The 27,247-nt window shown below is 37.9% G+C and overlaps 1 protein-coding gene across 7 annotated transcripts in view; it reads left to right on the forward strand.

Moving 5' to 3' along the window:
• Positions 1-27,247, forward strand: part of CSNK1G1 (casein kinase 1 gamma 1) — a 199,031-nt gene that overhangs the window by 68,123 nt on the left and 103,661 nt on the right. For 6 of the 7 annotated variants that reach the window (XR_009699385.1, XR_009699384.1, XM_061180205.1 and 3 more), the window contains one exon: positions 20,330-20,729. The exons of the other annotated variant lie outside the window; for it this stretch is intronic. Coding sequence is in view for 4 of the 6 variants with exons in the window: in XM_061180205.1 (XP_061036188.1) it covers positions 20,549-20,729 (181 nt within the window). In the remaining 2 variants the exon portion in view is untranslated. The remainder of the gene's footprint in view (positions 1-20,329; positions 20,730-27,247) is intronic. 7 annotated transcript variants of the gene reach the window in all.

A 27,247-nucleotide genomic window follows, 5' to 3' on the forward strand; every position in this document is an offset into this window, starting at 1 on the left:
CTTCAGTAGTTGTGGCACGCAGGCTCAGTAGTTGTGGCACATGGGCCTAGTAGTTGTGGCTCGCAGGCTCTAGAGCGCAGGCTCAGTAGTTGTGGTGCACAGGCTTAGTTGCTCCGCGGCATGTAGGATCTTCCCGGACCAGGGCTTGAACCCGTGTCCCCTGCATTGGCAGGCGGATTCTTAACCACTGCACCACCAGGGAAGGCCCAATAAATAAATATTTTTTTTAAAAGTTAAAATCCTTTTGCAGTCTCTAATGTGAATATAGTTTGTGTGTACTTAAAAAGAAATCCGACAGGATACATAAGAAACTGAACACCAGTTAATCTCTGAGGAACAGAATTAAAGGGCAAAGAATGGAATTTTAAATTTCTATTTTATACTTCTGCATTCTAAATAATTTAAAATAAGCAACTACTACTTTAGTTATTAAAATTTCTATCTTGCCAGTTAATAGAAAGAAAAAACCTTATGATGAAAATTCCCTTGATTTTCTAACACCAAACCAACAAAACATGCCTGTAAAGCTACCTGTCTTTACTTCACCTTCTTCCTGTCTCATATAGGAGAGGTGGCCCTCCTGCCCAAGGCAAATCACTTATATAAATTTTACTGTATTATCTTTCTCCTATAACTTTATCCTCTTTCTCTCTGCTGACTTCCTACAATGAGCATTAAGTATGTTCAAATTCTTACCATTAAAAACACAAGATCTGGACTTCCCTGGTGGAATAGCAGTTAAGAATCCGCCTGCCATTGCAGGGGACATGGGTTTTATCCCTGGTCCGGGAAGATCCCACATGCCACAGAGCAACTAAGCCCATGAGCCACAACTACTGAGCCCACACACCACAACTACTGAAGCCCATGCACTCTAGGACTTGCGTGCCGCAACTACTGAAGCCCACACGCCTAGAGCTTGTGCTCCGCAACAAGAGAATCCACCACAATGAGAAGCCCGCGCACTGCAACGAAGACCCAATGCAGCCAAAAAAATATAAATAAATAAATAAATAAATAAAATAGTAAAAAATAAAAATAAATAAAAATTTAAATAAAATTTAGTTGCAATTCCTTTGACTCTTAAATACCATTTCAACAATCCATAAATAAGTACAGAAATTCATGAAAACTGTACTAAAATATATAACGGACTCATATCACATACACATAAACTTTATGCCCTTAGCTAAGTAAATAAGTAAATAAAATAGTGAAGCCCATCCCCACCTAACATTACATTCAATAAAGAAATAGCTGAGGGTGCAACAAATTAGAGAAGTGAATCTTGTTTCCTCATACTACATTTATAAGGCTCTCAATGTATGTGAATCTTACAAAAAGGAATGTAATTTTATTGTTTGAAGATAAGCATTTCTCATAGCCCTAGAATGCATTAAAACTTCATCTGGCACTCAACTAAAAAAATAGCAATCTGATCCAACGTTCAGGAGAAAATTGACCACACTGGATTTATTTGAAGGCAATATGTGTGTAAATTTAAATTTTTAAATAGTGTAATTATCCTCCACTAATGTGCCAACCCATTCTTCTTCCAGTAGTGGATGTGACTTCTATTTTCTGCATGACGTAGATCATATGCTACACATAAGGAAACATAGCAGAAGGACTGTTTAGCTTGGTTCAGAGTTCCACTGAATTAAGAAACCACATATTTATAGTGATATTAGTTGTGACATTTTTCTCTATCAGTGTTCAGCAGAGCCCAGGTTTGGGTACAGAGAAGCCCAATAGTTAGATTCACACAGGACAGGGACTTTGGCATGATAGTCATTAAAGTAACAGATTACGGAATCTAAGCAGGCTGGAGAAGAAAGTGAAGACTAAAAGGGACTGCTAGAAAATTGAGGGTCCCCAGAGGTTGATGAAATCACAGAACAAGTATAATGGGAGTAAATGAGTGAGAGAGCTAGAGACAAATTAAAGTGTCCCTGTGTTTACTTCAACTTCTTTACTTATTTTTACTTGAAGAATGGGCAGCTCTTCTAAAAATGTGGAACAAAGACATTCATTTCATTTTAATTTACTTCTTCAGTTGTAGGATCCAGTGATTGCCACAGATCTACAATAAAGAAACAACATTTAAAAGAAATATTATAGATGAAGTAGACATTGTTTTCTGTGCCTTTTTGGGAAGTATAGTAGAAAGAACATTTTTTTCCTCAACCATTTGAGAGTACATTGCTGAGTACATACTTCCCCTTTTTGGGAAGTATAGTAGAAAGAACATTTTTTTCCTCAACCATTTGAGAGTACATTGCTGAGTACATACTTCCCCTTTTTGGGAAGTATAGTAGAAAGAACATTTTTTTCCTCAACCATTTGAGAGTACGTTCTTTATCTACAATAAAGAACCAACATTTAAAAGAAATATTATAGATTAAGTAGACATTGTTTTCTGTGCCTTTTTGGGAAGTATAGTAGAACATTTTTTCCTCAACCATTTGAGAGTACATTGCTGACAAGATTCCCTATAAGCCCCACTGTTTTGGTTTTGTTTCGTATATTATTGGAGTATATCTAATCTTTCAACGCCATTTAAGTTTTATAAGTTGTACCAATAATGTCCTTTATAGCAAAAGGATCCACTTCATAATTTCAGAATTATGCTAAATATTTTAGGAAGAGGTACTTTCAGACTAAGTAAATATCCCATTCCTAATCAGACTTTCAATTTATTAGTTATATCTGTGTAAATTCCTGGTTTACTGGTTTATTCAGTGGACTATAATCTTTTACTTTCATTTATTTTGATGTTCACAGTTGGCCAGTAGGAATCCCTGCGAGTTAGTTCCTATGTCCTTTTGACATGTCCCCATCATTCACTGATCACTTTCTTACTTTGATGTTCTAGGGTCATCTTGTACTCTACTGCCTCAGCTCTGGAATCAGCTATTTCTGAGGAATCTGGTTCCTTGAGAATGGTTTTTAAAACCAAGATCTGGGTGACAGATGTGCTCAATGCTATTGGGTGTTGTTCCTCCCAGGCCCTGTTAGTGGATAGAGCTCATAATTATTTTATTGCCGTATTTATTTGTCATGTATACATACGTATATATAAGATCATGGGTTTACACTGATACTTCCAGTGCCAGTCCAACACCACCCAGTTCATTCTAGTTTTTTCCCTTTGTTTGTTTGTTTATTTATTTGGCTGCATCGGGTCTTAGTTGCAGCACATGGGATCTTCGTTGAGGCATGCAGGATCTTTCATTGCAATGCGCGGACTCTTCGTTGCGACACATGGGCTTCTCTCTAGTTGTGGAGTGCGGGTTTTCTCTTCTCTAGTTGTGGCATACGGGCTCCAGAGCGAGTGGGCTCTGTAGTTTGCAGCACGCCGGCTCTCTCGTTGAGGCACGTGAGCTCAGTAGTTGTGGTACGTGGGCTGAGTTGCCCTGTGGCATGTGGGAGCTTAGTTCCCTGACCAGGGATCGAACCCAAGTCTGCTGCGTTGGAAGGCGGATTCTTTACCACTGGACCACCAGGGAAGTCCCTCCCTTTACACTTTTGTAATTCTTTTCTATTACAGTGAAAAACCTGACTATCATTGTCCTCAATATGTTTACTTATTTGATCAATATGCCTATATGTAACTGACCTCCCCTTGCCACCTCCACTCACTCCTCATTTCACTTGGGTTCTGATACTCCGTGCCAGACTCCCTCTTCCACATGGATGCCATCTTCACCCTGCCTGTGCTCCAACGTACCATGTTGAGTTGTAATTTCCATGCTGGGCGAGGACCTAGGACCTCCATGCTGGGCTCGTCACCCTTTTCAGGGTCTGACACTCTACTGGGTCCCTCGTTTCTTTCCCACTCCATGGACCTATGCCTTTTAAATTTTGAGTTACATGTAATGAAATACACAGATCTTGGATGAACACTTTGATGAGTTTTGATAAATGTATATGCCTGTGGATATTCAACAGCCAAGAAAGTTTCCTAGTGTCCCCTTCCATTTAATTTCCACTTTCCTATAGTCAAACACTTCTGGTTCCTCGCATCATAGATTAACTTTGCCTGTTGTTGAACTTTGTGTTTTGAATAAACATATGTCTTAATGATTGTAGGTTTAAAGTGTGTCTTCCAAATTTAAAATTTTTTAAATTGTGGTGTAAAAACAACGTAATACAAAATTTACCCTTACCCATTTTTTAAAAAAATTTATTTATTTATTTTATTTATGGCTGTGTTGGGTCTTCGTTTCTGTGCGAGGGCTTTCTCTAGTTGCGGCAAGTGGGGGCCACTGTTCATCACGGTGCGCGGGCCTCTCATTATCGCGGCCTCTCTTATTGCGGAGCACAGACTCCAGACGCGCAGGCTCAGTAATTGTGGCTCACGGGCCTAGTTGCTTCGCGGCATGTGGGATCTTCCCAGACCAGGGCTCGAACCCGTGTCCCCTGCATTGGCAGGCAGATTCTCAACCACTGCACCACCAGGGAAGCCCCCTCTTACCCATTTTTAAGTGTATAGTTCAATAGTGTTAACTATATTCACATTGTTGTGGAACACATCTCTCATTTTCATCTTGCAGAAATGAAGCTGTATACCCACCAAACAACAACTCCCTATTCTCCCTTCCCCCCCCAGTCCCTGGAACCACTATTTTACTTTCTGTTTCTGTGATTTTGACAACTCTATACATCTCAATATGAGTGGAATCATACCATAGTTGTCCTCGTGTGTTGTGTGTGTGTGTGTGTGTGTATTTAAAAGATTGATTTGGCTAGTCCAAGTCATTTTCTTTTCCATAAATACTTTTTAATCAGCTTGTTAATTCCTATAAAAATTCCATAATGATTTTTATATGGATTGCATTAAATCTGTCAGTTTGGGGAAAATTGACCTCACAACAGTCTTGAGTCTTGCAATCTATAAACACAGTTTATCTCTCCATTTAAAAAATTTTTTTATTTATTTATTACTTTATTTTTGGCTGCATCAGGTCTTTGTTGCTTCGCGCGGGCTTTCTCTAGTTGCGGCTGGTGGGGGGCTACTCTTCGTTGCAGTGCGCGTCTTCTCATTGTGGTGGCTTCTCTCGTTGCGGAGCACGGGCTCTAGGCGCATGGGTTCAGTAGTTGTGGCTCGCGGGCTCTAGAGCGCAGGCTCAGTAGTTGTGGCGCACAGGCCTAGTTGCTCCGCGGCATGTGAGATCTTCCCGGACCAGGGCGTGAACCCATGTCCCCTGCATTGGCAGGTAGATTCTTAACCACTGCGCCACCAGGGAAGCCCCTCTCCATTTATTTAGATCTTTGATTTATTTCTGCAGTATATTGTACTTTTGAGCATAGAGATTTTACACATTTTATAAAATATATTCATAAGTACTTTTAGTTTCTTGATGCTATTTTAGATGGAATTATTATTATTATATAGACTGTTTTTAGATTTTTAGGAACAGTTTTAGGTTTACAGAAAAATTGAACAGAAAATACAGAGAATTTCTATATACTCCCTCACAACAACCCCCTCTCCCACTTTTCCTGTTAATAAGTATTTCTCCCTTGCATTAGTGTGGTACACATACAACTTTTACACTTGATCAGTCAATATTGATATATTTTTATTAACTAAAATCCATAGTTTACATTAGGGTCTAATCCTTGTGTATTAATATGGGGTTTTACAACCACATAATGACATGTATCTATCATTACAGTATCATACAGAGTATTTTTACTGCACTGAAAATCCTCTGTGCTTCACCTGTTCATCCCTCCATCCCATTAATCCTTGACAACTACTGATTTTTTTTATAGTCTCCATAGTTGTTCCTTTTCCAGAATGTCATAGTTGGAATGTATGTAGCCTTTTCAGATGGGCTTCCTTCACTTAGCAATATGCATTTAAGTTTCCTCTATGTCCTTTTGTGGTTTGATACCTCATTTCTTTTTTTTTTTTTTATAAACTTATTTTATTTATTTATTTTTGGCTGTGTTGGGTCTTCGTTGCTGTGCACGGGCTTTCTCTAGTTGTGGTGAGCGGGAGCTACTCTTAGTTGCAGTGTGTGGGGTTCTCATTGCAGTGGCTTCTCTTGTCGTGGAGCACGGGCTCTAGGTGCACGGACTTCAGTAGTTGTGGCACGCAGGCTCAGTAGTTGTGGCTCGCGGGCTCTAGAGTGCAGGCTCAGTAGTTGTGGTGTACGGGCTTAGTTGCTCCGCGGCATGTGGGATCTTCCCGGATAAGGGCTTGAACCCGTGTCCCCTGGATTGGCAGGCGGATTCTTAACCACTGCACCACCAGGAAGCCCCTCATTTCTTTCTATCACTGAATAATATTCTATTTCATGGTTATACCACAGTCTGTTTATCCATTCACCTATTGAAGGACATCTTGATTGCTTCCAGTTTTTGGAGATTTCAAATAAAGCTGTTGTAAACATTCACGTGAAGGTTTTTGTATGGATTTAAGTTGTCAGCTCATTTGGATAAAGACCTAGGATTGCCGGATCATATAGTAAGAGTATGTTTAGTTTTGTAAGAAGCTGCCAAACTATCTTCCAAAGTGGCTATACCATTTTGCATTCCCACCAGCAGTGAACAAGAGTTCCTATTGCTCCACATCCTCACCAGCATTTGGTGTTGTCAGTGTTTTGGGCTTCCATCATTCTAATAGGTGTGTAGTGATATCTCATTTTAATTTGCTATGAGATAATTCCGTAATGGTGTATGATGTTGAGCATTTTTTCATATGCTCATTTGTGATCTGTATATCTTTGGGGTAGTAACTGTTAATCATTTGCCCTTTTTTTTTTTTTTTTAAATTTTATTTATTTATTTATTTATTTATTTATTTATGGCTGTGTTGGGTCTTCGTTTCTGTGCGAGGGCTTTCTCCAGTTGTGGCAAGTGGGGGCCACTCTTCATCACGGTGCGCGGGCCTCTCATTATCGCGGCCTCTCTTGTTGCGGAACACAGACTCCAGACGCGCAGGCTCAGTAATTGTGGCTCACGGGCCTAGTTGCTCCGTGACATGTGGGATCTTCCCAGACCAGGGCTCGAACCCGTGTCCCCTGCATTGACAGGCGGACTCCCAACCACTGCGCCACCAGGGAAGCCCTGCCCATTTTTGAATTGAGTTGTTTCTTATTGTTCAGTTTTAAGAGTTTTTTGTGTATTTTGGATAATAGTCCTTTTTCAGATATGCGTTTTGTGAATATTTCTCCCAGTCTGTAGCTTGTCTTTTCATTCTCTAAACAGTGACTTTGCAGAGCAGAAGTTTTTAATTTTTATTAAGTCCAACTTATCAGTCTTCTTTTTCATGGATTGCACTTTTAGTGGTATATCTAAGAAATCATTGCCAAATCCAAGGTAACTTATATATTCTTCTGTAGTATCTTCTAGTAGTTTTATAGTTTTGTGTTTTATGTTTGGGTCTTTGATTCATTTTGAGTTAATTTTTGTGACAGGTGTAAGATCTGTGTCTAGATTCACTTTTTTGCATGTAGTATCCATTTGTTGAATGCATGTAGCACTATTTGTTGAAAAGATAGTCCTCCACTGAATTGCCTTTGCTCCTTTGTCAAAGATCAGTTTGACTATATTTGTGTGGGTATGCTTTTGGGCTTTCTGTTCTGTTCCATTGATCTATTTGTCTTTTTTTTTTTTTTTTTTTTTTTTGCTGATACCACACTGATTATCGATTATTATAGCTTTATAATAAGTCTTGAAATTGAGTAGTGTCTGTTTTTTTACTTTGTTCTTCTCTTTAAATAGTATGTTGGCTATCCTGGGTCTTTTACCTTTCCATATAAACATTAGAATCAGTTTGTCGATGCTCACAAAATAACTGGCTGAGAGTATGTTTTTAAAATGGTAGTAAAATTTTTTTCTAAGTGGGGAGATGTGAAAAATTGTGAGGTACTGAAGGACTGAAAATTGTCACATGGGCTTGGCCTTGGTTCCACTCCGAGGTGGTAATATAGGAGGCTCCTGAACTTACCTCCTCCCACGAACACACCAAATCTTATAGCTGTGGACAGAAGAATTCCCTCTGAAAGGAATCCAGAAACTAGATGAGTAACTCCTGCACATTGGGTGAATGAGGTAAAAACCCACGTCGAAATGGATAGGAAAAACTGAGACATACTCTTTCCATAAAACCCATCCCCAACACAATGACACACAATCAGGAGAGAACTTACAGCTCCCAGCTTCTGAGGAGTGAAGGGTTTGGACCCAACATGTAGCACCCCAACATTTAAGTCTTCCACCAGAGGGATGGGTCCCCAAAACAGTTCTGAAAGCCAGTGGGGCTTGTATCTGTGGGACCCTGAAGAGTATAGCAGACAGAGAAATTGTTCTTAACAGGTCCTTACCATGGTTATCCCCCCAGAATTAAGTGCAGAGGCAGAAGACAGAAATGCTCATCTCCCAGTCTTTCCCTGAAAGAGGATTATTTGCGTACTCTAAAAGCTGCTGCATAAGGGTCAAGCTTCTAATTTAGCACTCATCTAGGGACGGACCACAGTTCTCCATGGAGACCTGAGAGGCTGGCGGGTACCACTTCCACATTCTCCTTCTGTCCACTCCATGTCACTGGTGTCTCTCTGGCATGAGCTGTACACTCATCTGGTGCCCTGGCTTTTGTGGCTGCCTCTTAGAGGATGCACCTCTTGATCTCTTGCATTCACGGGTCCCAGGGAACTGTAACAAAGAAACAGTTCTTACCTAACTATCCTCCCAGAGCTTAGTTCAGAGGGAGCAGACTAAAAAGCCCAGTCCCCAGTTTCTCCCTGAAAGATCTACTTGCGTACTTTAAAAGCTGCTACTGAGGGTCCAGCTTCTAGTCAGCCTGCATCTAGGTGCTGACTGAGATCCCCTCTTAGGGACACTGGTAGGTCTCGGCACACCCTCAACTAGTAGGAACCAGAGACCAAAGAAGGTGGCTTGGACAATCACAAAGATTTGAGAGACAACTAGGGGATAGGGCCTGGTTGAACTAAAAGGTTCATCTCCTACAGGAGACTGCTCCATTGATATTGGGAAAGGTTTCTGTTTTACCTAATAATGCTGTGAAACCAACACAGAGAGTCAAGGAAACAGAGGAATATTTGCCAAACAAAAGAACAAGATAAAACTCCAGAAACAGACCTGAATGAAATACAGATAAGTGATTTACCTGATAAAGAGTTTGAAATAATGGTCATAAAGCTACATGCTCAGCAAGTTCAGGAGTCCTTTAGAATTGAAGGAGAGAGAGAGAGAGTTTTCCAGACAAGCAGAAACTTGAAGGAGTTCATCACCAATAGACTAGCCTTAGAAGAAATGTTAAAGCAACTGCTTCAAGCTGAAATTAAAAGATGCTAATTAGTAACAGGAAAACATATGGAAGTATAAATCTCATTGGTAACAGTAAATATGTATTTAAATCAGAATACTCTAATGTTGTAATGGTGAGTAAATCTCTTATAAATCTAGTATGAAGGTTAAAAAAGAAAAGTAGGGGCTTCCCTGGTGGCGCGGTGGTTAAGAATCTGCCTGCCAATGCAGGGGACACGGGTTCGAACCCTGGTCCAGGAAGATCCCACATGCCACGGAGCAACTAAGCCTGTGCGCCACAACTACTGAGCCTGCACTCCAGAGCCCGTGAGCCACAACTCCTGAAGCCCGGGCGCATAGAGCCCATGCTCTGCAACAAGAGAAGCCACCGCAATGAGAAGCCCATGCACCGCAACGAAGAGTAGTCCCTGCTCACCGCAACTAGAGAAAGCCCGCGCGCAGCCACAGAGACCCAATGCAGCCAAAAATAGATAAATTAAATAAATAAATTTTTTTAAAAAAGGAAAAGTAGTGAAAATAGCTGTACAGTAATTTGGTAATGGATACACAAGGTAAAGAGAGGTAAATTGTGGTATCAAAAACATAAAAATTGAAAGGGGAGGTGAGTAAAAATATAGAGTTTTAGTATGCATTTTAACTTAAGTTGTTATCAGCTTAAAAGACTGCTATAAATATAAAATGCTTTATATAAGCCTCATTGCTACCACAAGGCTAAAACCTATAATAGAAACACAAAAGATAAAGACAAAGGAATCTAAGCATACATTAAGTCACAAAGAGGTAAAGAGAATGAGAAAGGAACAAAGGAATTACAAAATATCCAGAAGACAATTAACAAAAGGGTAGTAGTAAGTCCATACCTATCAATAGTTACTTTAAATACAGATGGACTAAATTCTCCAGTCAAAAGACAGAGAGTGGCTTAACGGATTAGAAAAACAAGGATACAACTATGTGCTGCCTTCAAGAGACACTTCTTCTTTTAAGACACACACAGATTGAAAGTGAAGAGATGGAAAAAGATATTCAATGCAAATGGAAACCAAAGAAAACAGTGGTATCTATGCTTATATCAGACAAAACAGACTTTAAGACAAAGTCTGTAATAAGAGACAAGGCCATTATATAATGATAATGTTGTCAATACAACAGGAGGTAACTTTTATAAATGTGCACCCAACTTAAGAGCTCCTAAATATATAAAGTACAGGCATTCCTTGTTTTATTGTACTTCACTTTATTGTGCTTCACAAACACTGTTTTTTTGTTTTGTTTTGTTTTGTTTTTACAAATTGAAGGTTTGTGGCAACCCTGTGTCGAGCAGGTATACAGGTGCCATTTTTCCAAGAGCATTACTTTTAAATTAAGGTATATGCATTGTGTGTGGGTGTGTTTTATTTTTTATTTTTAACCTAATGCTATTGCACACTTAATAGCCTACAGTGTAGTGTAAACATAACTTTTATAGGCACTGGGAAATCAAAAAATTTGTGTGACTTGCTTTATTGCAATATTTACTCAATTGTGTTGATCTGAAACTGAACCTGCAATATCTCCAAGTCATGCCTGTAAGTATTAACAGACCTGAAGGGAAAAATGGACAGCAACACAATAATAATACGGGACTTCAGTACTCCCACTTTCAACAATGGATAGATTGTCCAGACAGAAAATCAGTAAGGAAACATTGGACTTAAAGTACACATTAGATCAGATAGACTTAATAGACATTAACACAACATTCCATCCAACAACAGCAGAATACACATTCTTATTAATTGTACATGGAACATTCTCCAGGATAGATCATATATTCAGCCACAAAACAAACGTTAATAAATTTAAGAAGATTGAAATCATATTAAGCATCTTTTCTGACCACAGTGGTATGAAACTAGAAATCAATTACAAGAAGACAACTGGAAAATTCAGAAATATCTTAAATAACATGCTACTGAACAATCAGTGGGTCAAAGAAGAAATCAAAAGAGAAATCAGCATAGTATTAGAAGTCCTAGCCAGAGCAATTAGGCAAGAAAAAGAAATAAAAGGCTTCCTTTTTTTTTTTTTTTGGCCACACTGAGTGGCTTGCAGGATCTCAGTTCCCTGACCAGGGATTGGACCCAGGCCACAGCAGCGAAAGCCCAGAATCCTAACCACTAGGCCACCAGGGAACTCCCAAAGGCTTCCAAATTGGAAACTGTTGGAACTAATTGACAAATTCAGTAAAGTTGCAGGATGCAAAATCAATATCCAAAAATCTGTTGGGTTTCTATACACTACTAATGAACTATCTGAGGAATTTAAAAAATCCCATTTACGATTGCATCAAAAAGAATAAAATACCTAGGAATAAATTTAATCAATGAAGTGAAAGATCTGTACACCGAAAACTATAAGACATTGGTGAAAGAAATTGAGGGAGAGACAAATAAATGGAAAGATATTCTGTACTCATGAATTGGAAGAATTAATATTGTTAAATTGTTCATACTACCTAAAATAATTTACAGATTCAGTGCAATCCTTACCAAATTCCAAGAGCATTTTTCACAGAAGGAGAAAAATCGATCCCCAAATTTGTATGGAACACAAAAGACCCCAAAGAGCCAAAGCAATCTTGAGAAAAAACAACAAAACTGTAGGTATCACATTTTCTGACTTCAAATTATAATACAAAGTTATAGTGATCAAAACAGTATGGTGGGGGCTTTCCTGGTGGCGCAGTGGTTGAGAATCTGCCTGCCAATGCAGGGGACACGGGTTCAAGCCCTGATCTGGGAAGATCCCACATGCCACGGAGCAACTGGGCCCGTGAGCCACAATTACTGAACCTGCGTGTCTGGAGCCTGTGCTCCGCAACAAGAGAGGCCGCGATAATGAGAGGCCCGTGCACCGCGATGAAGAGTGGCCCCCACTTGCCGCAACTAGAGAAAGCCCTCACACAGAAACGAAGACCCAACACAGCCATAATAAATAAATAAATTAGTTAATTAATTAATTTAAAAAAAGTGCAGCCTCCTTAAGTGAACAACACTACGCCTTGCACTGCTCGAAATTTTAAAAAAACAAACAAAAAAACAGTATGGTGGTATTGGTATAAAAACAGACACATAGATCAAAGGCACAGGATAGAGATCCCAGAAGTAAACCCATGCATATATGGTCAACTTCCAACAGGGAGCTGAGAATATACAATGGAGAAAGGATAGTCTTTTCAGTAAATGGTAGTGGGAAAACTGGACCTCTGTCTTATATCATATACAGAAAACAACTCAAAATTGATTACAGAATTGAATGTAAGACCTGAAACCATAAAACTTCTAGAAGGAAACATAGGGCGTAAGCACCTTAACATTGATCTTGGAATGATTTTGGTTTTTTTGTTTGTTTGTTTGTTTGTTTAACATCTTTATTGGAGTATAATTGCTTTACAGTGGTGTGTTAGTTTCTGCTTTATAACAAAGTGAATCAGTTATACATATACATATGTCCCCATATCTCTTCCCTCTTGCATCTCCCTCCCTCCCACCCTCCCTATCCCACCCCTCTACGTGGTCACAAAGCACCGAGCTGATCTTCCTGTGCTATGTGGCTGCTTCCCACTAGCTATCTATTTTACTTTTGGTAGTGTATATATGTCCATGCCACTCTCTCACTTTGTCACAGCTTACCCTTCCCCCTCCCCGTATCCTCAAGTCCATTCTCTCGTAGGTCTGCATCTTTATTCCCGTCTTGCCCCTAGGTTCTTCATGACCATTTTTTTTTTTAGATTCCATATATATGTGTTAGCATACAGTATTTGTTTTTCTCTTTCTGACTTACTTCACTCTGAATGACAGTTTCTAGGTCCATCCACCTCACTGCAAATAACTCAGTTTCATTCCTTTTTATGGCTGAGTAATATTCCATTGTATATATGTGCCACATCTTCTTTATCCATTCATCTGTTGATGGACACTTAGGTTGCTTCCATGTCCTTGGCAATGATTTTGGACTTGACACCTAAAGCAAATGCAACAAAAGCAAAAATAAACAAGTGGGATTATGTTAAACTAAAAAGCTTCTGCACAGCAAAGAGAACCATCAATAAAATGAAGAGTCAACCTCCAGAATGGGAGAAAATATTTGCAAATCATATATCTGGTAAGGGATTAATGTCTAAAATATATTAAAAATCTCATACAACTCAGTAGGGAAAAAAATCAGTTTTTAAAATGGGCAGAGTAACTGAATAGACATTTTTTCAAAGGAGACGTACAGTGGCCAACAGGTACATGAAAAGGTGCTCAACATCAGTAATCATCAGGGAAATGCAAGTCAAAACCACAATGTGATATCACCTCACACCTGTTATAATGACTGTCATCAGAAACACAAGAGATAAGTGTTGGCAAGGATGTGGAGAAAAGGGAACCCTTGTGTGCTGTTGGTGGGAATGTAAATTGGTGTAGCCACTATGGAAAACAGTATGGAGGTTCCACTGCTGGGTATATATCCAAAGGAAAGGAAATCATCATCTTGAAGAGATACCTGCACCCCCATGTTCTTGGCAGCATAATTTACAATAGCCAAGACATGGAAACAACCTAAGTGCCTGTCAACAGATAAATGAATAACCAACCCCCAAGACAGACATACAGAATAATATTATTCAGCCATAAAAATAAAGGAAATCCTGCCATTTGCAATAATGTGGGTGCACCTTGAGGGTACTTATTATGCTTAGTGAAATAAGTCAAACAGATAAATACAAATACTGTATGATCTCACTTATCTGTGGAATCTGTAAAAATCAAATTCATAGAAAAGGAGAACAGATTGGTATAGCCAGAGGTGGGAGTGGGGGGATTGGGAAGGGGGGTGCAACATAGGTGAAGGTGATTAAAAGGTACAAACTTCCAGTTATAAGATAAATAATTTCTGGGGGTAAGTACAGCATTGGATCTATAGTTAACAATACTGTGTTGTATATTTCAAAGTTGCTAAGAGAGTAGATCCTAAAAGTTCTGATTTAAAAGGAAAAAATTGAATCTCTCTGGTGATGGATGTTAACTTATTCTGGTAATCGTTTCGTAATAAATACCTGTATCCAATCATTATGTTGTATACCTTAAACATACAATATTACATGTCAGTAGTATAGCAATAAAATTGGAAAACATAATTATCAGATGGGAATAGATTGAGCAGTGAGGGTTGGAATAGTAAGAATGGGAGAAATTAAGAATTGGAATTTGTGGAAAAAGGAAAGATTAATAACACCAGAACCGAGACACTTCTTTGGGAAAGACCTCCAGTGTTCTTTTTACTCGCTGCAAGTAATAAATCCTTCCTTCTCCTGAAAACACACACACACACACACACACACACACACACACACACAAAACCCCAAACCAGAATCTGTAAACATTTTTCTTCCCTTTAGTAATAGCACTCCCATAATGTATTTTGGCTAAGATAAATAGATTCTGATCATTTGTTAGGTTAATTAAAGTGAGGTTCTTATTGTGTCCCTTTTTAAAAAAAGTTAAAATGAGTATGAGCATTTTGTTTGTACTTAAATTGTATTATACTTTTAAAAATTGTCCTGTAATTTTTGATAGTTTTTTTTAGCACACATGCAAGCACATTCACATGTGCAGATATCATTTTTGCTGAATGTTTACTGAATACTTTCTTTGGGTGTGATACTGCCCTTGAAATTTATCCTATGTTCTAAACGTCAAATTAGGCTTTGATCTCATTCTTTGAGGAGCTTACAGTGGGAATTTCAGCTATTGTTGCAGACACTGTTTGTTGGCAACTCAGCATAAGGGGAATTTTGCTGGGGGCTCTACAAAGAATTTTCTTCTTTACCAAAAAAGAGATGCATGATGAGAAGGTCTTGCTCTTGCCCTTTCACTTCTGTTTTCCACTGGTATGGGAAGTGATACCTGAAGCTGAAACTTGTGACCAGGAGGTTGCAAGCATTAGGAGCAAGGCGAGCATGTAGTAATGAAGGGATAGTAGAAGAGAGAGTCTGGTCACTTTGGAGATTCTTTTTTAAACATACCCTTACCATATGATCCAGCAGTCCTACATCCATAAAGAATTTCATCATAAGTTATATCAGAAGAGAGAGATTTATAAGCTTGACAATCTCTTGTCATGACTATCAACAAAGGCTGAGTGTGTTTTGACTTTAAAATTTAAATATTTATGTTCCTCGTTTTGGACAGTGCCAGTATATGAGAATCTGAAATAAAAAACTGTAAATCACTGATTTATTTTCACTTAGCAGACAGATTCACAGCTGTAATTCTTTATTTTTTTTATTTTTTTATTTTTGGCTGCGTTGGGTCTTCGTTGCTGTGCTCAGGCTTTCTCTAGTTGCGGTGAGCGGAGGCTACTCTTCATTGCAGTGCACAGGCTTCTCATTGCAGTGGCTTCTCTTGTTGCGGAGCACGGGCTCTAGGTGCGCGGGCTTCAGTAGTTGTGGCTCGCTGGCTCTAGAGCACAGGGTCAGCAGTTGTGGTGCACGGGCTTAGTTGCTCCGCGGCATGTGGGATCCTCCTAGACCAGGGCTTGAACCCACATCCCCTGCGTTGGCAGGCAGATTCTTAACCTCTGTGCCACCAGGGAAGTCTTAAATATTTTTTTGATGATTTTATAATATGACTTAATTTTTTTTAGTCTTCACGCAACTTCTCAAAATACTTTTACGTAAAACAATAAATTCACTTTGGTAATTTCATTTATAATGGAAAACCACGCCTCTCTCTCCCACAAAGCAGCCATTGCTGCCCTACAGAGAGTGACTTTGGGCCAGAGGAACTCTTGGTTTTGACCTAATTTTTTTATGTGTTGGCTCAGGGTGGTAGATATTGGAAACATAAATTTCTCCCGTTTTAGGGTGTTCCCTGGTGGTCTAGTGGTTAGGATTTGGCACTCTCACTGCTGTGGCCCAGGTTCTAATCCCTGGTCAGGGAACTGAGATCCTGCAAGCCACGTGGCGTGGCAAAAATGAAAAAAAAAAATATATATATATAAATTTCTCCTGTTTCTATGTGACGGAATGCTATGAGATATCTTCTAGGACAGTCTAGGAAGGAAAACTTTTCATTGACCACTGCTAAAGATAGCCATATTCTTCAACTCTAACAGTAAACCAGGCAGATTTGGCATCAGTTCCCCATCTACAATTTGATGAATTGGATTTCTTGATTTTACTATTAGCAGTAATTCTTTAATCTGCTAGAGAGCTCTTAAAATTTCCCAATTAGGAAAGCCATATGTATAAATCTGTTTTTATTCACTAAGTGGAGCCTGATTGATAGACTGATGGCTGCTGGGAAGGGTAAAACTGGTTCCTAAAACTTTTGATTGCAAAGAATATGCGGAGTGCCATACTTTATTTATTTATTTATTTATTTTTAATATTTATTTATTTTGGCTGCCCCGGGTCTTAGTTGCAGCATGCGGGATCTTTTAGTTGCGGCATGCGGGCTCTTAGTTGTGGCATGCGGGCTTCTTAGTTGTGGCATGTGGGATCTTTAGTTGTGGCATGCAGACTTCTTAGTTGCGGCCTATGGACTCTTAGTTGCGGCATGCAGGATCTTCAGTTGTGGCATGCGGACTTCTTAGTTGCAGCATGGAGCTCTTAGTTGTGGCATGCATGCAGGATCTAGTTCTCCAACCAAGGATCAAACCCGGGCCCCCTGCATTAGGAGCGTGGAGTCTTACCCACTGGACCACCAGGGAGGTCCCTGTCATATATTAAAAATACCTTTTCTCTAATTCAGGCATGCCTAAAGTGGTAGAAACTACTAGAATTAGGCTTTTTAAGAAACTTGCTGGTATGACTAAAAATTCAGATACATATGCATTGTAACATTAACATGTTTAATGAGATCCAAGTGATTGCTGAATAGTTTATTGGCCAGAAAAACAAACATCTACTTATTGCATTTATATAATTTCTCTCCTTTCTCCTTCTGTTAAAAAAAAAGAGGAGAAATAATATAAACTTATAGTTTATCTTTTACTGCTGTCCTTAGAAGCCATTTTTTTAAAATAAGGTTAAAGTATAACATAATGCTTACCTTGGGTATTCCATTTGACCTGGTTCTTGAGCTAACTTTTTCACATGTTATTTGCTAGTAACTGTAAATAAACCATTTAATATCCTTGTGAAATGGAAATTCTAACTAGCCTATGTCTTAACACTAATGAATTTAAATGAAATAATACCAGCTTCTTGCTAGATGAATTCTAGGAGTTCTTAGGGTTAATTAGGGTTCTCCTTACTTTTACATATTATTTTGTATAAATATTAGGTTATGTTGCTAGGAATCTGTCTTCTATTATTCAAGATCATAATTATTACTCAGTATTTATTAAGTACCAATTATATGCAAGAAACTAAAAGAGATGTGACAAGATCCCTAACTTCAAGGGCTTATAATCAAATTGAATATTAGAATACATATCAATATAATCTGATATATGGTAGGTAGCAAATGGTGGTGCTCCAAGCATTAATGATGAATTGGTTATAAAAGGTTTCACAAAGGATGTAAGATATGAGTCAGGCCTTAAATAAGACAGAAGACTTAAGAAACCATTCTAGGTATAAGAGCTAAGGGTGGATGTTCCTTTGCTTTATGTAGTAGCTTTAATACATGAATTTAAATAAGGAGTTGATATTGAAGGGACTCAAGTGACAAGCTAAAGAGTTTGTAATTGGGAAGTAGGAAATAGTTTTGAGCAGCGAGTGGTGATAAAGAAATAGGATTTTTAAAAATTTAATCATTCAATTTGATTTCTCTAATGAGAGGTGCCACATAAAGTAGTATTGAATATTTTTCATCTTTCATAGTTACAGGTTAAATCGTGCTAATGTCTCATGAATAGATTACAATAGATTACATTGATAAGTGTGTTTGCCATGTTTGTGGGAGGTAAAATGATTGTTCTAATCTACAAGCAGATGTTTAAAAAAAAAAGAAACACCCTTTTCCCAGCTGAATACGGTTGTTGGCTTTCTGCAGTTTTCTAACCTGGCAAGTACTACTGTATGTTTTTTGAATACATACATGCAAGTATACATGGATATGAGGGCTGTGAGTGATTACTGAACCTAATGTTACATGAGTCTAAGTGCAATGGAGAAAGCTAATGACAAACATTATAAAAATAACCTCCATTTGTTAGGAAAGAAGTGAACACAATGAAAAATATGAAGAGCAATAGACAAGGTAGTACAGTTTTTCAAATCTTATAAATGAGACTATTATACTAGTGATAACTGATGAAACTTTAGGAGTTAGTTCAGTGCTCAAAATTGTCTGGATAGGCTAAGACACCCTTTACCTGTTCTGAAAAAAATGTGTGATATAAAGGAAGAAAGTGTAGCCTGACAGTTTATCATCTGTAGACACACGACCACCTGTTAAGATGGACTATCTAAATAAAACATCTTAAATTTTATTTCTCTCTCTCTCTCTTTTTTTTTTTTTGGAGGCGGGGTGGGGGGGTGGTGCACACTGCGTGTATTGCGGGATCTTAGTTCTCTGACCAGGGATTGAACCCGCACCCTTGGCAGTGAAAGCGTGGAGTCCCAACCACTGGACAGCCAGAGAATTCCCTATTTCTCTTTCTTTACTCATATTGTTTGAGGGACTTTGGGTAGACAACAAAGATAATTGAAGGATATTAGATGAAATTATAATAAGAGAGTGAGGAGAAATATAAATTCATAATGTTGTTCATGTAGGAAATCCAGTAATTACTGACCTATTCTTACCACCCTGATTTTTTACTTTAACAGAGTATACATTTTGAATGTAGATGTATTATTTCCTGAATTCAGGGAAATGTATTTTAATGATGATTAGCTTTACGGAAGCCTAAAGTCATTATACAGTTTTAATAATGCAAAGAAAGCAGACAGAAAAGATGAAAATAAACAGTTAACTACTATAATGAAGTAAACAGAGTATGTTCTTGGATTATTTGCCCATTTGTACATTCAGCTCACACGTATGTGCCTGTTCTTGTACTAGGGAATTAAAGGTGTCCATAAGAAGCTTACGGTCTAGACATATTTGCTTTCTTGTATACATGCAATAATAACCAAGCAGTTCTAATTCTCTTCCTCCTTAAAATTTTAAGGGAAATCTTCAGTGAAAGTGAAACAGAAGTATGTGTTTAGTCTGTGATCGGTGGTAACAGAATATTTTTTTGTTAAGGATACTCACCTAGGTTATCAAAAATAGCATCAAAATTATCTCATTGTAAACTTTGTCTTGGGCTTAGTCCTAAATTGAGAAACTGGAGAATTCTGATAGGGATGAGTTTTGTTTAAGATTTTTTGTTCTTCAGATTTATTCTCACTTTGGGGTTGTGCAAAGGACCTCCTTCAGGCACTCTGTCGTTGTGTACTCAGCCCACAATGAAAACTAGACCAAAAGTTGAGCTTTCCAAACCTTTAGTCTAGGACTACTTTGTACCACTAGGGTTTTGGAAAGGCCTTCATAGAAGTAGTCTGTGTCAATCCGTAACTTGCTTTGGATTTCGTGATTGCTGTCAGTGCTTGATAAATGGTGGGGATGGAGGAGGGGGACAGTGAGTAGTGAGTAGCTTATTTCTGATAGGTTCTGTCCAAATTAAGGGGAAGAACTTTTAATTGCCCTCAGTTTATTTAACTTGGCTGAACCCCACCATATCTTTGTTAGCCAGTGATGAAAAAGCCAACAAATAGCTTTCTTTTGAGTCATATGTACAACACTAGAAGAAAGCATTTTATGTTAAAGGGTTCTGTGTTCCGTTAGCTGCCCTGGTCTGTAGCCTACTGAGCCTACGTTACCAGATGAATTACTAGTCCAGATGGCTAAACTGTTGGAGGATGTAAAACCAAAATCCATTTCAGGAAGCTGTCCACTTTGCTCAGTTTTGGATAGAGTCCATTCTAATTAGTGGTAACTCTCTTAATTTGTTTTAAAATACAATTTTTAACTGTATGCTTTCTTGATTTTTTACCTAGGTTACACAATATCCTCCTATGCTTGAGACCTACAGACTACGTGTCCTACCAGAACTAATCAATGGTTTTTCATCTCCTGGAGATAAATTAGAAACATAAACATGGTGCCAAAAGAACTCCTTACCTTACTCTAACTCCAGTTTATTCAGACGTACTTTTGTATTGAAGAGAGGTATACAAATTAAGGATACCTGTGCAGAGACTCTGTCGTGTAGGATCATGGACCATCCTAGTAGGGAAAAGGATGAAAGACAACGGACAACTAAACCCATGGCACAAAGGAGTGGACACTGTTCCCGACCATCTGGCTCCTCAACATCCTCTGGGGTTCTTATGGTGGGACCCAACTTCAGGGTTGGCAAGAAGATAGGGTGTGGGAACTTCGGAGAGCTCAGATTAGGTAAGAACTTGGTTATATTATTGGCTTAGACTAACAAGAACAACAGCAGCTATAATAAGCTTTGGTGCGTTTCAAGACCAGCAGTTTATAATTTTATGAGAAGTTCTTGTAATGAGGACCTATTGTTAAAAGAACTGAAGAATTTGTGAAGGAGACTATAGTCATTATCAGGTGTAATTGTTATCCAAGGTTCATCCCTCTTTGTGTGTGATAGGATTTTAGATTTTCCACCAGTTCTGAGATTTTGTGATGTAGGGAGATCTGCATACAGACATCAGTAAAACGAACATTCTGATTTAGTTGGTTGGAGAGTAGAGCCCTGTATACTGTCTTTTTAACAAATTCCCAGTTGATTAAGATGCTGTTGGTCCTTGAACCACACTTTGAGAAGGGATTAAGGCCTTGTTTTAATTCCGAATCTACCCTTAGTAAGGGAAGAGTCAATACTTACTCAGTAATACCCATACTTAGTCTGCAAGGAGGTACATCAGTATTTAGAGAGGTTTTCCAACTGATAACATGTTTGCATTCCTTCCTGGAAGTCCCAACATCCGGATTGAGCTAGAACTCCAGGGAGAAACTTTGCAATTTTTATTTCCCAACCAAGGAAAGGATTTTTTATTTCAAGTATTAGTTTATGAGTGAGATGATGAATAATGATAACATCAACCAGTTTGAAGACATGAAATTGGGAAGAAGGTACATTGGGTATTTAGAAACTTTTTATGGCCCTCCCTAGGTGAATGGGGAAGAGAAAATGAAGGATCTTGTGAATATGTGAAGTTGGTCATCAACTTGCAGATTGTGACAAGGTCCTGTTTTAAGCTAAAGTGTTTTCTTATTTTTCATAGCTGTTGAGACTATGTAGTATTATGAAGACCCATTGTAAGAGGCTTTGCCCTTTGAGGAAGTGGGAGCGTGGGAGCATAAGATGATTATTTTTGATTACCTCTGCTACTTCTGATGATTTTTCAAAAGGAGATCGAAAAAATCTTACCTCTCATCCCCCCATAGAGAGATTCAGGGAAACATCACTGTACTAGCCAGAGATCACTGGGTGCAGAATTGAATCTAGGGATGCTGAGAATGAATTTATTTTTACCACTAGAAGGCTGGAAGCCTGGAATTTTAAGACCTGACTAGGATAATGAAAGGCTTTTATATTTAGTGATGTGTTCATGTTCTGGTTAGCAAAGCCAGCAGATGCTACTGAAAATAAGAGTAAGATGTGTAATTTCACACTGCTTGAGTTCCTACCAACTCCTGAGTTGCTTTAGTAGCTAGTTTTGTGACTATACATTTATATAATGGATTGACTTTGCTCTAACCTCACAGTAGTACTTGAATTAAATAGATTATGACATAAACATCCACAAAATTACTGAGAGGCAGTTTATAATGCATATAAATTCATGCTTTCTCAAAACATCATAAAATTGTTTAATTTCTATAAAGATGAAGAAAAACCCTGGTCAATGAAAACTGCAAATGTATTTTATTTAATTACTTAAGTCTAGATTTGTATTATATGATCTTTACGTTTACACAGGAATGGAAAAATCTATTCAGGTAGAAGGATAGCTCATGTATGTTTTCAGAGTGGTAAAGTGTTGTGTTTTATTTCCTCTAACGAATCTAGGGTGATTATGATGGGTCCCATTTTGACTTGCATTGTAGTCAGCAGAAAGAACTTGTCTCTCTTTTCAAGTGGTTTTATTCTTGTGTGCTGATGAGGTTTTCATTAGCCCTGGGACCGTTATTGTTAGGGCATTGTATCTAGGAGTACTTTTTATCAACAGAAACCAGAAAAGTAACTTTCAGAATCATTTGACATCTCCTGACAATAGGGTGTGCTGTATACCCCATTCCATTGTCCTCTTGCTATGGTATTAGTAAGTAGAAGATTGTGCAGACAACAGAAGGTGAAAACTGGAAAATTCCAAACTCAAGGCAGGAGCAGATAGGCCTCCACCCAGGCTACCATTACAACGCTGTGCTTTCTTCTCCAAACTCATTTCTTTCACTAGCTACCTATCTCTTCTGTCCCTCAAATAGCCAAGTGCATTTGTGCCTCAGAGCTTTTACACCTACAATTCCTTCTGCTTGAAGAATTCTTTCTTCAAAATTTTGCTTCGCTGGTTGCTTCTCATCCCTTGGGCCTCAACTTTCATGTTACTGTCTCAGAGAAACCTTCTGTGAATTCTTTCCCACCTCCATTTAAAATAGCACATTACTCCCCTAACCACATTCTGTCTCATCAAACTGCTTTGTTTTATTCATTGCATTGATCACTGTCTGACATTATTTTATATATTTGTTTACCTGTTAATTGTCTCTCCTTACTCCAATATAAGCCCCTTGGAGGGCAGGGATTCTATCTGTATTATTTGCTGATGTTATTTGTGGGATGGATGGATAGATAGCCAGATGAGTAGGAAGGGGGGAGAAAAAAAACACACGGGCTCCTTTGGGTTCCTGGTATGTGGGGGTCGTGGTAGGTAGTGGCATTACTGCTTTGATAGACTCCTGAATTCCAGACAGAGAGCCCAAAAAAAAAAGGGATGATTAGTGTATTTTGGCTCTCTGTAAATCTGTTTCCACCTCATCATCCATTTGACAAACACTTCTTGAATATTTACTGTCTTGCTAGACTTGGGAAGGATACAAAGAATAACAAGATGTCCTTAAGAATCTCACAGTGTCAGGTGGTGGGGAGATAAATTAGGAGTATGGGGTTGACAGATACACACCACTATGTATAAAATAGATAACCAACAAGGACCTACTGTATACCACAGGGAACTGTAGGCAATATCTTGTAATAAACTATAAAGGAAAAGAATCTGAAAAATATATATATGTATGTATAACTGAATCACTTCGCTGTATACCTGAAACAAACACAATATTATAAATCAACTACAATTTAAAAAAAAAGAATCTCACAGTCTAATGACAAAAAAAGAAAAACAAATTACAACATAAAGTGATAAGTATTGTAATAGACTGTATAAAAACTACACTGGCAGAGAAGGTTAATGAAGGTTTCACAGAGGAGCATGGTTTGATTGAGAGTAGTACAGGACTTCACTGGTGAGCACAGGGAAGAAGGACTCTCCAACAGCAGGATGCACAAACACTATGTGTTATAAAATTGTTTAGCATATTGTCAGAGCAGCAACTAGTTATACACGGCGGGGTTATGGGGTGTGAAGTGAAAGAAGAGTAATAGATGAGGCTATTAGATATGCTGGGAGCAGATTGTGAAGTGTTTGCTTGGTATTAAAGCATTTGGACTTTATCCTGTAGGCAGTGGAGTAGAATCATCAAGCGTTTTACAACAGAAGAGTGACATTATCTGGTTTGTATTCTAGAAAGATAATTCCCAGTATAAGATTAGATCAGATAGTAAAGAGGTTGACGTCATGTGGATTTTTGTTCTAATTGTACTTGTCACATTGTGTCATGTTCCTCCATCTCTCTACCTCAAGATATGCTTGATGGTAGTAATTTTCTTTATTAATATTCTCATATTTATTCGTATTCTTAATTCCTTTTACTGTGTATGGCATATAACGGGTACCTAAGTAGTCCAGGTCAGAAGTGGCCAGGCCTGCCTTAGCTCTGAAAATGGCAGTGAGATGCAGAGGAAGGGATGAATTAGGGAGAAATTTCAGAAGTAGACTATAGGCAGGATTTGGTTACCCGTTATTTTGCCAGCTTGGGAAGACCAAGTGAATGAGGAAACCTTTAACAGAGCTAGGAAACACGGGACTAGAGTAGGCGATGGGGAAGGCAAGTAAGTTAGACTTTGAGAATATATTGACTTTGAGGATTGTGTAGCACATATGCAGAAATGTGACTCTGAGACTTAGAAAAATTAGACTTCAGATAGGGATTAAGAAATCATTACCATGTAGGTGTTAATGAGCATGCAATCATCGGTGATGATATGATGCTTGTGGAGCTTGTGTGAGTGAGGAGAGAAAGAGGGTGCATTTAAGGGATGCTGGAAGAGGAAGAGCCTCAAGAGTAGAGAAGTCGAAAAGTCAAGACAAGAGTTTCTAGAGGGGTGGGGTGTTAAGCACAGCCTGCGCCCTAAGGCTAAACAGGAGAAGCTGATTATTATAGCCTTTGGTCTTTACTTCTGTTTATATATTTCTGAGATGATTCCTTTTTTCCTTCCTTTTCGTTCTTCGTTTTTTTAAATGAATACGTGTATTTTGTAACCAGGGGAAAAATAGCAATAAACATATCCTTTAAAGGAATGTTTTTAAAAAGAAAACATGCTGTTGCCCAAAATTTTTTTAAAATTTTTCTTAAAAGTATCTCCAAAGATAATCACTAATTTTGTTTAATTAATTTAATTTTCCAGAATAAAAAATATGTATCAGGACATATTTTAGAAATGCAATCAAACTGTGCTGTAAACTTGCTTTTATCACTTAATACAGCATGAACTTCTATTGTTTCAGCTTAAATATAGATAATTTTTAATGTCTATATTTAGAAATTTATTAGCTTGTCTTAATACACATATAAATTATTTGTTCTTTAATTATAAATAATACTATCTGGACATCCTTGTAGATACTTGTAATAAATACATCCTTGTAGTCCAAACTTGGTTGATTATTTTCTTAGGATAAATCCTGGAAGTGTACTTTCTGTGTCAAAGATACATACATATTTGTGATTTTGTTACACATTGTCAATTTGCCCTCCAGAAAGATGGTTTTCCTTTACTTTCTGTGTGAGCCTGTGTGTGTGTGTGTGTGTGTGTGTGTGTGTGTGTGTATCTCCTTCGAAAACCTTGAACATTATCGAGAATCTTTTCATCTATGCTAGTCTGATAGGGGAAAATGGTATCTTGTTAAATGTGTATGTGTTCATGGGTGAAGTTAAACATCTTTACACATTTATTTATATTTCTTCTTTTAAGAGTTGCTTGTTTGTGGCCTTTGCATATTTTTCAATGGAAAGATTATTTCTGTGGAGTCTTACCTATGTATATTGCCTCAATAGAAAGGGGAATTTTGAAGATTTGAGAAAGGAAGATTGATGAAGGATGATCGTGGATAAAAGGTAGGAGGACACGATGGAGTGGAAACAGATCTGCAGGTTGTTTTTTATTAATTGTGAAGCATGGGGAATATTTTGAGGCCTTTTTTTTTTTTTTTTTTTAATTAAAGTTTTGAGTCTCCTGTTGAATCAGGCCTGGAAAGAATCATGTAAACATTAAGATGAAAATGATTCTATTCCTCCAGAATTTAGAAAATATGTATCCCTAGTCTACAAGTAGCAGCTTTTTTTTCCTTCTTAGTTGCAAGAATAAGTAGATAGGTGATTTCATATCCTAATAGGTATGTACCTATGTTTATGGGAGACCCTTTCGACTAAACAGTCTTGCATATAAATTTTATTAGTAATTTTTATACTGTCTTTGTGAAATAGTATCTTGTTAGAGAATGTTTTTACTTACAAATAAGAAAATGGAGGCACAAAGAATTGACCTTTTTGTTCTATTCCATCTTTGGTATCTGGTGAAATATGTAAAAGTACATTAGAACAGAAGGATGTTTCTGACAAAGGTAAATTGTCTAAGGGTATCAGCTTGTTCTGTGACACATTCCTCCCTTGCTTCTAAAATAAGACACTTATTTCTATGACTAAAGTAGAGTGTACATGACAACTTCTCTGCATATTGTTCTTTCCATATCTGAATTACTTAACTATCACTAATGAACTTAAATTGGAACTTGTAACTTCAGCTCTTACCAGCCAGTTCTGTTTTTGGCAGTTGTGATAATTAACAGTTTACAGTTGCATATTATATAAAGCAGTTGGTTTCATATTACATCCCACAAAGTCTTGGAGCCCTTGATTTCCTACTTCAAGAGAATGGGAAAGGAAAAGTGAGCAGGCAGGACTCTCTCTGTTACCTTTATATTGAGTTTTCAGTAAGATTTTGTTTAAAAGGTATGGGTCTGTTGTGTTAAAATTTTTTGAAAAGCATTCATCTGAAAGAATATAGGCTTAAGATAAAATAAGATTTAAAAGTGTTTCTTCTCTAGTTGAAAGTGAAAGCATTGTAAAATCAAATGTTTACTTTTTTATTAATAGTTTCGTAGGAAATCTTAGCATTTTGAAAAAATGAAACTCAATCTATATCAGCCAAAAATCAAGCCAGTCAGCAAAACAGAAAAACTGATACACAGTTGGCCCTCCATATCCACAGGTTCTTCATCTCTGGGTTCAAGCAGCCAGGGGTGGAAAATACTCTGGGGAAAAATAGTCCCATAAAGTTCCAAAAAGCAAAACTTAAATTTGCCCTGTTACAGGTGACTCTTCACATAGGATTTACATTGTATTTACAATTATTTACCTAACATTTACACTGTACTAGCTGTTATAAGTAATCTAGGGATCTAGATCTAGTATACAGAGGATGTTCCTAGGTTATATGCAAATAATACGCCATTTTGTAAAGGGACCTTGAGCGTCCGCAGCCACAGACT

This window comes from Eubalaena glacialis, chromosome 2 (assembly GCF_028564815.1).
Source record: "Eubalaena glacialis isolate mEubGla1 chromosome 2, mEubGla1.1.hap2.+ XY, whole genome shotgun sequence".
In the NCBI taxonomy this organism is placed as follows: domain Eukaryota; kingdom Metazoa; phylum Chordata; class Mammalia; order Artiodactyla; family Balaenidae; genus Eubalaena; species Eubalaena glacialis.